A 15,807-nucleotide genomic window follows, 5' to 3' on the forward strand; every position below is an offset into this window, starting at 1 on the left:
AACAGCTCCTCTTCAAGATTGCACTTTTTAAACCAACTACAAAATACTACTTATTAACAGGCCTACAGTACAGTAAGTTCTGTAGAGAGTCTAAATTGTCCCAATAAGAAGCAGATGGAACAGACATAACTTCAGAGAAAAATCTCTGCATACATTTTCTTAAGCAAGATCATTGCCATCCTAAATATTCTGTTTTCCCAACACTCCCACCCTTCTTTCAAACCTCCCACTTTATTATATAATAAACAGCAGCTTCTTTATAGTAACTATATTATAGGCAGTGCATATTTTGGTGATGGGTGCAATGGCTTGTGCTTCTGCTTCAATTCACTGTTTACACATGATAAGTTTAAAATACAAACCTCTAAGAGACTGTCCCCAACCAGTGCCACAAGTAACTGGTGGCCGTTCTGCTCTCGCACCAGGGCTGCGTTCTCCGATGCATACATGCACGTGAAGTCAAACATGGCCACATCTGGCTGACCATAGTGATTGATGGCAAAGTCCAGTGACGGCAGCTGCTGATTAGTGGAGAAATCAGCTGCTTCTCTGGCATAGTTTAGCAGAGCCTCCTGGTCCACATTCTCCCGTGAGAGTAGTAACTCTGTGTCAGCATAATCCTGACAAAAAGAGAAAATTGAAAGGGAAATAGTCAAATGCACAGGTTTATTTTAAGACTGGTACATACAATAGTTGGCATTAAAACTCCTACAAATCCACTGATACAGGTTTGCCCTCTAATTTCTTTCATTCCAATCTGTGTTTATGCTTCCAAGAGAAAATTTGTAAATCTTTTATTGTAAACAGTAATCACTCCTACTATCATTTCTGACTGTGAAAGGGCTAAGAAACTTCTGAGCATTTCTCTTCACATGCTTCAGACAAAAGGCACAAGACTCCAGTGCTTATTTATTCATTTGTGGCCAAACTACTTTTAAATCAGCTTCTGTCAGAATTAGAAATATTTACAGTACTTTCTTCACTCCCTGCTGTTTCATTCACATAAAATAAGGTAAGATCAACTAAGCTATCAAAGATTCTTTAAGCATATTTTATCTTAACATGAAAGAAACACTCAAATCTACAAAGAAATACAAATTTGGAGAGGACCGATCTTGTAACACTCTTCTGATGGCCAAAAATACTTCAGAGAACAGCATTAACCACATATATTTGTGGACTAAAATATGCCAGTATAAAAACATTCCATGGTGAAAGAAGAGTGTTTCCCTTCTTCCAGCATACTGAAAGCAAATTGTACCAAAATCTTAAGTTTATAGAGGGTATAGGAAAAGTTAATACTCACATGCCGTATCACTCCTTTTTCCAGCAAGCTCTGTTTTTTGGCAGTCATGACAAAGTAGTGTGTGTCATCTTTGTAGTAGACAATGTTCTCCAAGTCAATACCTTGTGACAGAAAAAAAGACATGGTAGTGAAGGAACAAGTTACATGTTACATGTAACACGAGCTCTATGGGAAGAAAGTAAATTGAAACTACATGGTTAGAAAGCCTCAGAGAGAGAATGCCAAACAGCTTTCTCCCATGCTTTTGATGACTTTAAAATAAGAATCTTCAACAAAACCACAAACAGCACATTTCACCTGCATATAGCTAACCTCTTTTTAAAAATATATTTATCATCACTGTAAGGTTTGCATTCAGATGTGGAGTACAGGAAACTGAACTCAGGATTCAGACTTTTCCTATTTAGGGCTCAGATTTCCTGAAAACCTTCAGGGAAATAAGTTCTCCACTTCTGAACAAAAATGACACGCATCTGAATGACATCCATCTGCTTCGTACAGCTGTAGAAAACAGCTGCGAAAATGGGGAAGTCAGATTTCAAAGACAGATAGCAGTGACTTGACTTCCTTGCACAAGATGTTCATTTATTGATTAATCATGATACCTGAGTTACAAAGTTGTAACAATAAAGACAATTTGTTTTCAATGGAAATCTGGCAATTGCTGGCAAACCTGTGGCTTCTCGTAGATCCTGGAAGAACTTCTGGTTGAATATGAAGGCCACACCACTGATCTCTTCTACTTTGGCTTCAGCTGTGGTGTTGCGATTGATGAAGTTTGCTGTGATAGCAATTGCTAGTTTACCACGGAACTCTTTTCGGCGAAACCCTGTGGGATGGATAAAGCAGTAACACTGAAAAATAGAGCACACCTTCAGAGAAGGCTCAGCATGCCATAGACAGGTGCCCTCACAAAATTAAGAGAGGCTTACAAACTGCTTCACAGAGAAAGCAACGATTGCTTCATCAGAAAAATAAAAGCTCTTGTTTAGGGAAAAAGCTCCCTTCTCTTTCTTACCTCTTTTACAAAAATTGCAAACTTGCATTAAGAATATTAAGATAGACTTCTCTACTACACAGAATAATATTCAACACTTCAATTCCTATGCTCAAAACAAGAGCTACAACACCACTCAACTAAAGAAAAAAGTATGAAAATCTATCCAGGCCAAAACACCTAATTCCATTGCTAGTAGATACAAAGAGGAAAAAAACAACCCACATGTCTTTGATACAAATGGATTTTTAATCTCCTGTTTCATTAGTCAAATGTCTTTACAGATTTTGATTGGGATGTTAAAGGCCGCTTTTGTTCTAACTGATTTAAGAATAAGTTCTATTTGAAAATGAATTACAGACACACCATTACCTTCTAAGGTGTTCCTCCTGCCATCCCCTCCAATGATGACTTCAAACTCATACTCAGATACTGGATGGGTTTTTGGGTGGACCAATGCACGCCAGCCTATTCCTGTTGATAAACTCCAAGTTAATGACAATATAAACAGTGCTCATAATAAAACAAATACATAAAGTCACTTCTTACTATCCATAATCCCTTCCTCTCATGGTCAGTAAAGATACACTGCAGGACAGCTATGTTGTTGACAGAGTTATCGCTGACTTGCACAGACACTCTATGTGAATCAGAGGCAGAGATAGCTCCGGTAAAGCCTCCCTGACTTATTACCTTCAAGTATCACTATAACCTTTATAGCTTCTCTACTACCTGCTCAGTTAATAGGATGCCAAAAAACAAGTAAGCCACCATCTCCCACGGCAATCGGAGAACAGGTCTCACAAAGATAAAAGATCATTCACTAATATAATATCTTCAGTGAATGCAAGGAAAGGAGTTGTTTCAAAAAGGTACCTTCTAAGTGTAATAGGCTTAAATATTTTAGGAGCAATTACTGTGTCATGCTCTATTTCTACACGTAGTACTTCAGGTGATTTTGTTTTATATGGTAACTAATTTGGATTTGTAAATAGAAAGAATGAATCCAACTAAAAATTCAAGCTAAAGTGTACTAATAGTTACTGCCATTAATGCAGCATGAGGAAAGGACCTAGAGTCATAAGCAGAGTTAAGGAGCAGGAGTCTCTGTATCCTACCATAACTTCCCCTTTCTCTACTACCCATTTCAATGCTACTTGCTTTCATTCTCCTGATCCTCCGGAGGGTAAACAAGCCCCTGAAATTCCACATTGACATGGATCTCTATTCCCAAGATCAAGGCAACCTTCAAAAGGATAAGCTGGAGCTGACGGATACCTGCAAAAAAGCAGATGATAAAGAAATAAAAGAAAAGAAAAGAGCACAAGTGCCCACACGTCTCTGTTTGACATTACAGATAAACTGATTTAAAGGTCAGCTGCTCCTTTCTTTTTCCCCCACTGTGTTCCCAGCACTTCATCCATGCAGCATTGGTGTGTAATATCATGGCATGCCAAGAAACTTCTATATAGCTGAAACCCCAGCCCTTTTCAAAGAAAAAGAAGTAAATAATTTTTTCATGTTTCAGTTCCCAAATCAACAACAAGGGAAACAACCAGAACATGCACTGCATGAGAGAAGGTGGAAGAGGGCACAAGCGGGACTGGACTTTTGTCACAGATGGCAACTAGCCATTTGATCAGCCTAGCTGTAATATCGAACTGCACATTCATCCTAACACCTCTGGGTTAGTGAGGGCATAGTAAGTTCCAAACTTCCTCACCACCTCTTTCCTCTTCAGTTAATGTAGGTAGCAGGTATAAAATGACAGCATGAAAACTCTATTAATTTGAAGGAAGTCACTTTATTGTCATGCTGCAGATACTGAAATGAAAAAATGTTCCACCTAAACACTAAATTTCAGCTGTGCTGAGATACAAAAGAAGACAATATGCATAAAGTACTAGAAGAAAACAAATGACACGCAATTGGTGTTTTACCATGCATTGCCAAAAAAAAAAAAAGGCAGTTTTTGCTCTGGACAAGAAGATAAATCTTATCTATTATTTTTATGTCACTTTATATTTCCCGCTTATGCCCAGTGGAGAACACAGACTGGTGGGGAAAACCTGGCTGTGCCATGTCCAGTAATTTTTTGAAAAAAAGAAAAACTGAAAAATAACTCCCGCTCCACCAAAACATTAAGGTTTCAAAGGAGACTGATTTCTCAGAATTTGAGAATCATCAAAATTATTCTCAATTTTAATATGTAAACATCTATTTAATCAAAACTTATTCACAGGCTGACAGCGTTCTTAAAAAACAGCTTCATTACTTTTCCAAAAATTAACGAAGCCAAAATTGTTCCTCTTTTTTCCAGATCAACATTCACAAGAATGTTGAAAAGCATTTAGTAATTTTTCTTTTTTACAAGTCACTTACAATGCTCAAGAGAAACAGAATAATGTCGCAGCTGCAGGAATGTAATAGCAAAAATATGAAAATTATCCATTAAAAAAGAAAAAAAGAAGGTTTGAAACTTAAATGTACTTTTCAGTTTAGGAAGATGATGCGCCTTGGAATGGAAAGTAATAGGCGTAAAAGATGATAGACATACATTGCATGTGGGATAATCTCATGGTACAATATATTTCTTTCATATATAGGTCTAGCCCAAAATGCACTATGCAAATGTAATGCGGAGTTGTACCATAAGGACTTGAGAGCAGTGACTGGTGTAGGCTGAATTTTAATGCGTTACCCCCATGTCCTCACCCACCTTTCCCCTATGAAGAACAAGTGCTGCTGTGTCTAGCAGCAGCTGTACTTACTGATATGGTCTATGGATCCTGCACAGAATTTGCCGTAAAACTTTTTGGCGCCAAGACCCCTCAAGTCATGTATGGTGAATGGCCACAAATGCAGCACATTATTGCGGGAAAAGGCATCCCTCTTTTCTATGACCACCACCTTGGCTCCTAGGAATGATAGGTCGATGGCTGTACGAAGGCCACAGGGTCCAGCCCCAATTATCAGACACTGCAAAACAATCAGCACAGAGTAACTTTACTGTCCTATGAGGAAAAAGATATTTTTACTACAGCTTCCAAGCATCCTACGGCTCTTAGGAGTACATGCTATTTGTCTGTAATATAAGCTCAAATTTCAGATCAGTCTTTCTATTGTTACCCGCGACACTCTGCCACTGATATGTTAAAGCAGTTCCTGCAATCTGAAAACAAAGCATATCACAGAGCAGCAGAAAGTCTGGAGAAACACCTGCCTCTTTTTAACCCTTGTTTTAAGAAGAGACGCCCAGGTGTACTCTCCAAGCTATGTAAGCACCTGGAGAACACCAATATTTCTGAAGGCTTCTCCCCCTCATTCCATCCATGTGATTTTTATTTTTTTTTTTTTTTTAAAGAAAAGGTAATGTAGTGTTTTAGTCTCATCTTCCAAAGCCTGAGCTGGCCTGTCTTCAGAAAATCTGCAGTAACACCAAAAATTCCTCCTCATCACTGAGTAGCATAGCAATTGCTAAGGCAGATAAGTACAAGAGATGCCAGACCATTCAGAGTAGCACAGACAGTAGTGAAGTCAGAGCACTCTAACTTATGCCTATGCCAGTGCTTCTACTATTGCAGCAAAAGAAATTTCAGGAAAGTATATATAATGTAAATATAAACTTTGTGTGACTAGACAATTTTTATCAAACTACATTTTCTCCAATCCAACCTTTGTCATACCAAAAGTCTTTCATTTTCTCATTTTTTTCCCCACTCTATTCACAATCGAAGACTAATAAACAACTTGAGAATGTAAAATACTTGCATATCTAATGCTGAAAGTACATTCAGAGAAACAAATGATACAGCAAGATAATTTATTTTACAATTAAAACAACAACAAGATAAACAGTTGACACTTCTTACCCACAGAAACTGAGGTCCACAAAGAAAGCTGTCATGGTTACATGCATTCATAGGAATATAGTACACGGTCCATTTTGTCATATCATTTTTGTACTTCGATTTCTATTGAGTATAAAGCAGACCCACAGTATATAGACCTTGCTACAGTGGTGACTGCTGCTGCCATCTGAGTATTTTCCAGATCCTTACATACCCTTACTGCTGGACAACAAAGCCCTTTAAGAAATTTTTAAGTATGCCAAAACTTCACTAGAACCCAACCTTCTGATAAACAGCGCATCTAAAGCAAAGCTCTTTGTCCTTTGGTCATCCCCATACGCCAGTTTCCACAGGTCGCCACATTTCCACCAGTTATTCACTGGGGCATAAATTCTGCAAATGATGTGAAACTGCAATTATAAAGCCTGAATGATGAATGGAACAGTACAAGTTACAGCAGTGATGACATAACGACTGACATGCAAATTCAAAGAAAGACTACTGTATAAGGCAAGAAGTCACATAAATCTAAGGATAAAGATCCAAGAGGGAAGGGAAGAGTAACAGCACTGCGTCTTTAGTAGCTTCAGGAACCTGAAGGCATATGGGAGAAAAAGCAAGCCCAATCACTAAGCTATTAAATTCCAGAATAGACTTGTATATTGAACAGATGTCCAACTTGTCATTTGTTAAAAGGGATAATCAATTAGGATCTAATATATTCTTCCGATTTAATATTGTTTTCTTTGTGGGTAAGTATAACTCTCAAACACCACTTAGTCTTTCTTTTTTTAAACTTGTAAGAAAATTAGCTGAGCATATCATGTTTATTCAGGTAATAATTTTGCTCATCTGAAAACTACAATCTTCAAAGCGACTGTATTTAATAAGCAACAAGATCACATTGAGTTGGGTGACTTATTCTGTGATAACTTTCCCCATATAAAATAGTTATGATAGAGTACACAACAGTAAAGGAATTGCACTAAAATCAGACTATTCAAACTCAGGTCTATGTAACAAAATTATAAATTAATTTGCCTGTAATTTTGTCATAGAAATGTAAAAGCATTTTTGTCTCTTCAGCCTTCTCTCCTGCCCCCAAACAAGGATGAGGTTAACAACATCTAGGTTATGTTTAAGACTCTAGATATTCTGGATGTAAAATATATTCTACTCAGTGAAGTAAATCATGGCCAAAGTTGCTTTTCTTTTGTTTTGTTTTGGGGTTTTTTGTTGTTTTTTTTTTTTTTTTTTTTACCATCACAAAAATATTTAATTTTGTTGTTATAAAAGACATCAAGTTTTATGCACAATTAAAACAAGAAAAGATTCTGCTCCCTTTTCCACCTTTAACACTTCTTCCAGTTTCAGATCTCTCGTAGAAACCTACCTTCTGATACTCTCACAGGCAGCAGTAACTACATGAGATGCCAAGTACAGCCAAGGAAGCAAAGGCAGCTACTGCTGTTCCTTGTTCCCTTTCCCCTTAATGACTCCAAACAACTGCTGCAACTCCATGCACTAAAGCTGTCTCACCCCTCAGAAACACTTCTTGCTCAAGATCTTTCAGACAGATAATATTAAGTTTTCAGTAACAACACCATGGCAATGGAACATTAAACACAAACTGAAATCCTATATTCTCTGTATAACCAATGAAGAGAGAGCACCATTTGTAACTATTTACATCTGAACAACCCATCACGTCCAAGTCTTGCTTTCATGAACACTGGTTATCTGAATTCTGGTTAACCAGACACTGGCCCTGTGATGCACTAACTGCTGCCCAACTCCAGTCACAGAACTTCACCCCTGACCAATTTTTAAACAGGCAAGTAAGAGCTACACCAGAAAGAATGAGAACTTCAAAACTGGTATACGTTCAAGTGTCTAGAAGCTGAGATTACTAAAGAAATGACTGACTTCTGTTCTGATAACATGGCTGAAACCCTAATATTTATTTTAAATCTATCATCTCCACATGCACACTTAAATTTCTGTATTTTTTAATCAGTGGTTTGCAAATTACATTAAACATTAGTAATAAAAAACTAAGTGAGATAGGAAGCATCAAATCAGATATGATTCAGTACTCTAAAGGCCTCTACTTTGAATAGTTATGATTATCTCTTAGGAATTACACATAAAAATGTCATGGCAGATCCTATTAGGATAGTAATTAACAGAAACATATATGAAAAATATAAAAAAATACATATATTTAATATTTTTTTACATTTAAAATGCCAACAAATTTTGTATGTATAGCCACACAAAAAACATTTATAATCACAGGCATATATTCTTTAAGACATACTAACAACAAAAAAAAATTAACTAAATTTCACTTTCTCTCAGTTACTAACTTCACTACTCAAAATGATGTGAATCCTATATGTTTCTGAGTTAGGGCAGAGGGGGTACCACCTTTAATTTACTCCCAATTCACCTTTCTTACTTGTGTTTCTATACAGCATATCACCAGCAGCTGCTTAGAAATGCTGGCAAATTACTCCCCGGTTTGCCTCCACTCCCCTTCCGCTTTTCACAGAATCATAGAATGGGTTGGGTTGGGAGGGGCCTTAAAGATCATGTAGTTCCAAGCCCCCTGCCATGGGCAGGGACACCTCCCACTAGACCAGGCTGCTCAAAGCCCCATCCAGCCTGGCCTTGAACATTTCCGGGGATGGGGCATCCACAACCTCCCTGGGCAACCTGTTCCAGTGTCTCACCACCCTCACAGTAAAGAATTTCTTCCTGATATCCAATCTAAATCTACCTTCTTTCAGTTTAAAACCGCTACCCCTCATCCTGTCACTACACTCCCTGATAAAGAGTCCCTCCCCATCTTTCCTGTAGGCCCCCTTTAGGTACGGGAAGGCCACTATAAGATCTCCCCAGAGCCTTCTCTTCTCCAGGCTCAACAACCCCAACTCTCTCAGCCTGTCCTCATAGCAGAGGCGCTCCAGCCCTCTGATCATCTTTGTGGCCCTCCTCTGGACCCTCTCCAACAGGTCCAGGTCCTCCAGAGCTAGATGCACTACTCCAGGTGGGGTCTCACCAGAGTGGAGTAGCGGGGCAGAATCACCTCCCTTGACCTGCTGGCCATGCTTCTTTTGATGCAGCCCAGGATGCGGTTGGCTTTCTGGGCTGCAAGTGCACATTGCTGGCTCACGTTGAGCTTCTCATCAACCAACATCTCCAAGTCCTTCTCCTCAGGGCTGCTCTGAAGCCATTCTCCACCCAACCCAGGTGCAGGACCTTGCACTTGGCCTCGTTGAACTTCATGAGGTTCACACAGGCCCACCTCTCAAGCCTGTCAAGCTCTGGATGGCATCCCTTCCCTCCAGTGTGTTGACCACACCACACAGCTTGGTGTTGTCAGCAGACTTACTGAGGGTGCACTCAATCCCACTGTCCGTGTCACCAACAAAGATAAACAGCACCAGTTCCAGTACCAACCCCTGAGGAACGCCACATATCACTGGCTGCCACTGGACATCAGGCCACTGATTGCAACTCTTTGAGTGTGGCCTTTCAGCCAATTCCTTATCCACCGAGTGCTCCATCCGTCAAAGCCATGTCTCTCCAATTTAAAGACAAGGATGTTGTGTGGGACAGTATCAAATGCTTTGCACAAGTCCAGGTAGACGACGTCAGTTGCTCTTCCCTTATTCACCAACACTGTAATGCCATTGTAGAAGGCCACTAAATTTGTCAGGCACAATTTGCCTTTATTGAAGCCATGTTGGCTGTCACCAATCACCTCCTTATTTTCCATGTGCCTTAGCATAGTTTCCATAGTTCCTTTTCCTCTACTCTTTCTTCTCCTTGTCACCCACACAGAAGACCAGCTACAGAATAAGTCCTCACTTTCCTCTAGTAGAGACCAGTTAAGCGTGATCACTGACACATACACCGCAACCATTTCCTTCTATCCCTCCTCTGGTCCTTCACACCAATACCAGCAAGTTATGAGGTTTCTCTCTCATCATTAAATGAGAAAGAGTCACGCATGACGCTGTGAGTCTCTCTGTTTATCTCACCACCATTTCATCTCCAAGATCACCACATGACACTTCTACAATCACTCTCCTGATCCCACTTCTCCAGTTCCATCCTACACTCTCTCTAGCTTGCCTTTGGCCTTTTGGACTATACAAAATCTCTAGCAAACTCTATAGTCAAACATCACTCCCAGTATCCTTTACACCTTTTACCCCCTTTTCAACTGCACTTGAAGAGATGTTTTATAGACAGTTGGCTACATGTATTTCTTGAAAGCGTGTACTTTTCTGATTTTTTTTTTAAGACTCAATACTCCTCTACGTCTCCACCCATTCTTTCAGAGCTCCATCTGAAGGACTTCACTCAATTCTCCCACTCCTCTCACTATAAACTTCCCACAGGGCTTCGCCTGTCATCTCTTTATCATCTTCCTCTACAATTTGCCTTTGCACCACCTCTTTCACAGGCACTGGTTCAATCAGCCTGTCAGTGTTGTAGTTTCACAGAACTTTTCCAACTTAGCTTGGATAAAAACGTAGTCAACTCTAAAATTTCTATCTTTCTGACATCTCCTCATGGTTTCCTAGTTGTCAGTTCACGTCCAACATGATAAAGTCCTTCTAAACTCACCTCACCACTTCCCTTCTAGATAAGCGTTACAGTCAATTTTCTGAATGTCTTTCATAGCTGATGTCAGCCTCCACTCATGTCAATTTTTCTGTACGTCCTCATAATCAAACACTATCAAAGTCATACACTTATTCTTCCATTAAATCTCTTCTTTCGTGTTGCATCTCTATTATTGACACAACCTTTTCTTCAGTGTGAACAAATACAGTCTTGCCCTCATTTCACAGCTTTCAACACCCTATTTCAGTTCTACCCATCACGTTTCATTCAAAATAAGACAAATTCCTGAATACAATGAACGTAAAGTGCAGTCGAGTTTTCAGAAAAACAATTTTGAATTTTTCCCCATGATGTTCATAGTTCTTGTAAGGTTTATTCCTAAATATACACAAAAATCTCTACATTTATCTTCCTCGAAGTCCTTCCTTCCTTAAACTGCCTGAAAAACATAAACCTTAACAGTGGTTGGACTTTTGGAGTGTTGAAGCTAGTGGCCACCGTGATGACCAACACTGCCCAATTGTTTTATTGTTTTCCAAGTTAATCTATATGCACCTGCTATCTATAATCTGATGTACCAATTGTAAACTTTTTGAGGAAAGCTTTACCTTTAAAAGACCTAGGACAAGTGGACCTTGGTCCATTAGTAATGTTTCTAAGTGTTATTGTAGTAATTCATTATAAATGCCACCATCCACATGAAAATGGCCATTGGAAAGTGAAACAGAATAAACAATCAAGAATCTAGCATAACTTCCTAATATCTAGTTGTGAATTAAACTTCAGCCCACAGATCCAAAGTGACCAACATATCCTAAATAGGATACATTTCCCCCTCAGTTCTCTGCTGAGGAATTAGTCATTAATTCCTCCTATTAAGATATTTCCTTCTCCCAAAAGGTAATATTCAAGATAAGAAGCAGCCTCTATTGTCCTCAGTGAAGGGGAACAGAATCCTGTTCCAATTTTAACATATTCCGCACTATCTTCCTTTTTTAAAAAAGGAAGAGTATGATTATTTGTGAAAATAACTTATTCCATTCACATATTGATGAACAATATGAAGAACTGCTTTCAGTAACAACAAAACAAATAAACAATCTCATACTGTACAGTCCAACATGGGTGCAGGACGTAAATACCAGCTCACAATAATTCAGGTTAAAAAAACTGGGGGGGTGTGTAAAAGTAGAAATTCCTGCAGTAAATACCACACATAACAACCTTTTAAAAGGAACTGGTATGAGTTTACACGGCGTTTTTTTTTTTCTCTTAACTTGGAATATAAGTGATTACTTTCTAAATAATGGTAAATAGAATATTTTGCCAAATTGTCACAGAAGTTCACTTTTCTTCAGAGACTTATGAGAATTTTCAAATTAAAATCGGAAATTTCCAAACATAAATATTTTTTATCTAGACTCCAAAAGCAAATTTCATGTCCCTGTTACTGTCCAGTAAAAAATGTAAAAAATAGCCTATCAAGATTAAAGGTTTACCAATTATGATTTTCTAACCCATCTATAGTAGTGATGCACAAAAATGTAAGACACAGAAATGTGCAGGCTGCTTCTCCTCAATAAAGCACGAATATTCTGGTCATTCATAAGGATTTCCATTGAGCTTCCCCTATTCAGGTGGGCAGTCAAATTTGGTAGCAGCAAACGCCGTTTTTGGTTGAGAGTCAAATGCCATCAAATTGTGACTATATTATAAATAATATGTGTGAGAACATTCCTAAATATTTTCTGGGCTTATACTGATATCAGGCAAACATCTCTCCACATCGAGACATTTTTATTGTGTATTCCAGAGACAAAGTGGTTAATAGTTGTCTTGACCACTGTGAATAAATCTCTTACCTTCGTGTTGGCGCATGCTTTCCCCTTCTTGTAGTCCTTATGGCTGCCTCTTTTATCCAATTTGGCCCACAAGGCTTTGGCTTTCCAGTAATTTAGCTTGGACTTGAGTTTGTGATAGAAAGAACGATAGTCCTTAGGCTTTAGTTCTAGGTAGTCACAGAGCTCTTGGAAAGCCTTGAGAGTCCCCTTGCAGGTTGAAGCCTGGACAAATCTGTCGAAGAGAACATGAGCCTGGTTCACCTTCTCATTCTTACTTTCCTCCATGCTTCACACTTCGCAGCTGCCCTGGGGGGCAGCTGTTCTCTTCCAGTCCGCCAGATTTTACGATGTTGCTCTGCTGAGCCACTTTCACCTCTGGCTTACAAGCATTATTAACCTATAAAATAAAAAGAAGAAAACATAACTGAGCTTGCTCTTTTTTTTTTTCTTTCCAAAATTTTGTCTAAGTCTGCTAAACTGAGAGCCCAGATTCTCAGTAACTAATCAGTCCCAGATAAGTCAACCAATCAATACCCCAAGGTATTGACTGAAGTGGAGCCTTCCAAAGCTCACTGAGCCTCACTGCAGACAGTAGGACATCTTGCCTCTGTTAAATCACAAAACACTTTAGCATGAACAGCAGAGAAGTCACAAGTAAACTGGCAGATGTTATGTGATGTTTGGAAGTAGGCAGAGGTTTTTAAAAAAAAGACAGACTTACTAATGTAGCAGTCACTGTGATAAACAGATCACTGTGGTAACATCACAGTAATGGTTATGTGCTGGTCTTAAAAACACTACTACCGCAGAGTACTTTAGGAGTTGGTATTCCACGAGTAAAATAAGTTTTGGTTCCTTCATTCTAAAAGGAGATGCGTCTTTGATCATGATAAATAAAGAAGAAAGAGGATGGCATAACACAAGCTGGTATCTCTGTCAGAGTCCTTGCAAATACTGCTTTTGCACAGTGAAATAAGAAACCCAGTGATGGCTACTGCAATCCTAGAAAAACCTGCTAATAGCAATCATATGCTTAAGAAAAGATGTCAAGACTGAAAAAAATGTCTGTGTTGCATCAAGCGGTATAAACATTTGCCTTACCTAGAGTCTATGCATATATTCCTGTTGATAAGTAAGCAGCATAAGAGTGAAATGTGGCTGATGCACAATCCTCCTGAGACTCTCATAGTAGGCTCCTCTATTCTGTGGTTTTCAACTTCTTTTGATATACAGGTCCCTATAAAATTTTAGGTGGTAGCTGGGGTCCTCAGCAGATTAAATACGCTAACAGGAGGTCTGCTACTCTTAGTTGCTTTTCTGGGATCCCTCAGAAGCAGCCTGCAGACCTAGAGAATGAATTGTTTGGGTCACAGATAGCAGATTTTGGTTAAAGAATAGACATTTTCTCTCCCTCTCTTTCTTTTATATCTAATAAATTTCTTTCTTCCTTTTATATGTAATACTAAGTACATACATAAAATAGACTGCTCTCTAAGAAAGAATAGTTCTGTTTGTCTTCAGATAGGAGGGCAGCATGGGAACCTATGCGGGAACTATGTAAGTGAAAGCATTTCTGAGTTGTTTTCTGTCCTTTGGTTTTTTGCAAAGGGTATTAAGGTAAAAAAGGAAATATGTGGACTCGGATAAAACCTTTTAGATTCTCACCAGCTCTTTTCCTGCTTCCAGTAGACAGGAAGCCAAGTCAATTACAGCTCCTGTCTCTTCCCCTCCCGTACGACAGCTCTGCAGCATTTTATTTGGGCACTACTGCATTTCATCCTAACTTTATTGCTTACGTTTTGAAATAGCAAAGGAGACCTAGAAATCTTTGTATCCAGCCACAAACTGTTCTTAAAAATATAAATAAAATTCCTTATAGTAGCCACAGTACAACAATGGGTTATACCAGAGAATGTGATTCTGACTTTATTAGGACAACTGCCTTAGAGGACTCAGTACATATGAAGCCGCTTTTCTAACTGGCTGATAGTGACGCCATGTCCGTATCAGTACTGCTCACTAAGCAGGATGGAACTAACTGCTTTTCTTATTCTTAACTTCACTGTTGTGAAGCTGGAAACGTGCTCCAGGCTCGCACCTCAGGGTAACCACTGCACTACTGTGGAGGTCTAAGACACTGTGCTTTAAAGCCTGTGTCTCCTCCTCTGTTCTCAAGAATATTATAAAGAGTTCCAACAAATCACCTCTTATGCTGAAGGAGTAGTTTTAGTGCATCTGTGTAAAACAGATACAACAAAATACCTACAGTCTAACCCCATATGTCTCATTAATCAGCACAACATTGCAAGCTGAATACTATTTTGTGTTATGTTTCCCGCACCTCTTGTGCCCCACTCTACAGCCCAAACACTCGCTTTACACCAGCACTTCAGGTAACTGACACTTTCTAAGAAAAAGCAATAGAAGTTATATGACCTAAATTCAGTGGAGTTGATATTTAAGTCTGTTAGTCCACAGTCCGTTACTGACATATCCAGATGTAAGGACAACATAGATTTCATTTCTTACTGTTGCTTCTATTGTACTCTTTCACCACAGGAGTGAAGCAGCACTGATTCTGCACTGCTCAGAGATATCCAGAAGTTAAAATCCAACCTACTTTCATTCTAGGAACTTACTGCTTTGTGTTCAAGGTTTGCCAAGCCAGGAGACAAACCTGCAAAAGCAGGTCATTTTACACAGTGCAACCCAAGCGGCACGTTAATATATCAGTTCTGTCGACATCTCATTTCATGCAGGCTGTGAAGTCAGTTATGCCCACAGGTCAAATCAGGAAGCTTCAGTCCCTGCAATTAGTCACTCCCTAGAACTCTGCATTCTTGATGTAAACACCTAAAGCCCTTGGAACCCATGAGCAACACGTCAGAGAACATGGAAATTACAGGAGGAAAGCAAAGGCAGGCAAGAATTATTTGCCAGGTTTCCAGGGTATTTGTATGCCTTGTTGGCTATTCTGCAAGCCTGCAGTATCCTACATGTTTTGTCTCGAGGCAGTTGATTGCTGACTCAGAAGCTCTCTAAATTCCTTGGCTGTAGTGTTGGGAGAGAAAGACAAAGCCCGTGAAAAAAAAACGCATACAAGAACAGTGTTCATGTTGCTATTTACAACAATAGCATGAGGTTGTCACTGACTCATGACTGCAAGTATGC

At 39.1% G+C, this 15,807-nt stretch overlaps 1 protein-coding gene across 17 annotated transcripts in view; it reads right to left on the reverse strand.

Annotated features, from left to right (window-relative positions):
- Positions 1 to 15,807, reverse strand: part of MICAL3 (microtubule associated monooxygenase, calponin and LIM domain containing 3) — a 163,651-nt gene that overhangs the window by 96,890 nt on the left and 50,954 nt on the right. For all 17 annotated transcript variants that reach the window (XM_074584830.1, XM_074584923.1, XM_074584912.1 and 14 more), the window contains exons 2-8: positions 12,658 to 13,033; positions 5,075 to 5,282; positions 3,465 to 3,581; positions 2,676 to 2,777; positions 1,980 to 2,135; positions 1,307 to 1,407; positions 363 to 620 (exon numbers count right to left, since the gene is read on the reverse strand). In XM_074584830.1, coding sequence (XP_074440931.1) covers positions 363 to 620; positions 1,307 to 1,407; positions 1,980 to 2,135; positions 2,676 to 2,777; positions 3,465 to 3,581; positions 5,075 to 5,282; positions 12,658 to 12,921 — 1,206 coding nt within the window. In that variant the 5' untranslated portion in view covers positions 12,922 to 13,033. The remainder of the gene's footprint in view (positions 1 to 362; positions 621 to 1,306; positions 1,408 to 1,979; positions 2,136 to 2,675; positions 2,778 to 3,464; positions 3,582 to 5,074; positions 5,283 to 12,657; positions 13,034 to 15,807) is intronic.

Source organism: Larus michahellis, chromosome 1 (genome assembly GCF_964199755.1).
Source record: "Larus michahellis chromosome 1, bLarMic1.1, whole genome shotgun sequence".
NCBI lineage: Eukaryota > Metazoa > Chordata > Aves > Charadriiformes > Laridae > Larus > Larus michahellis.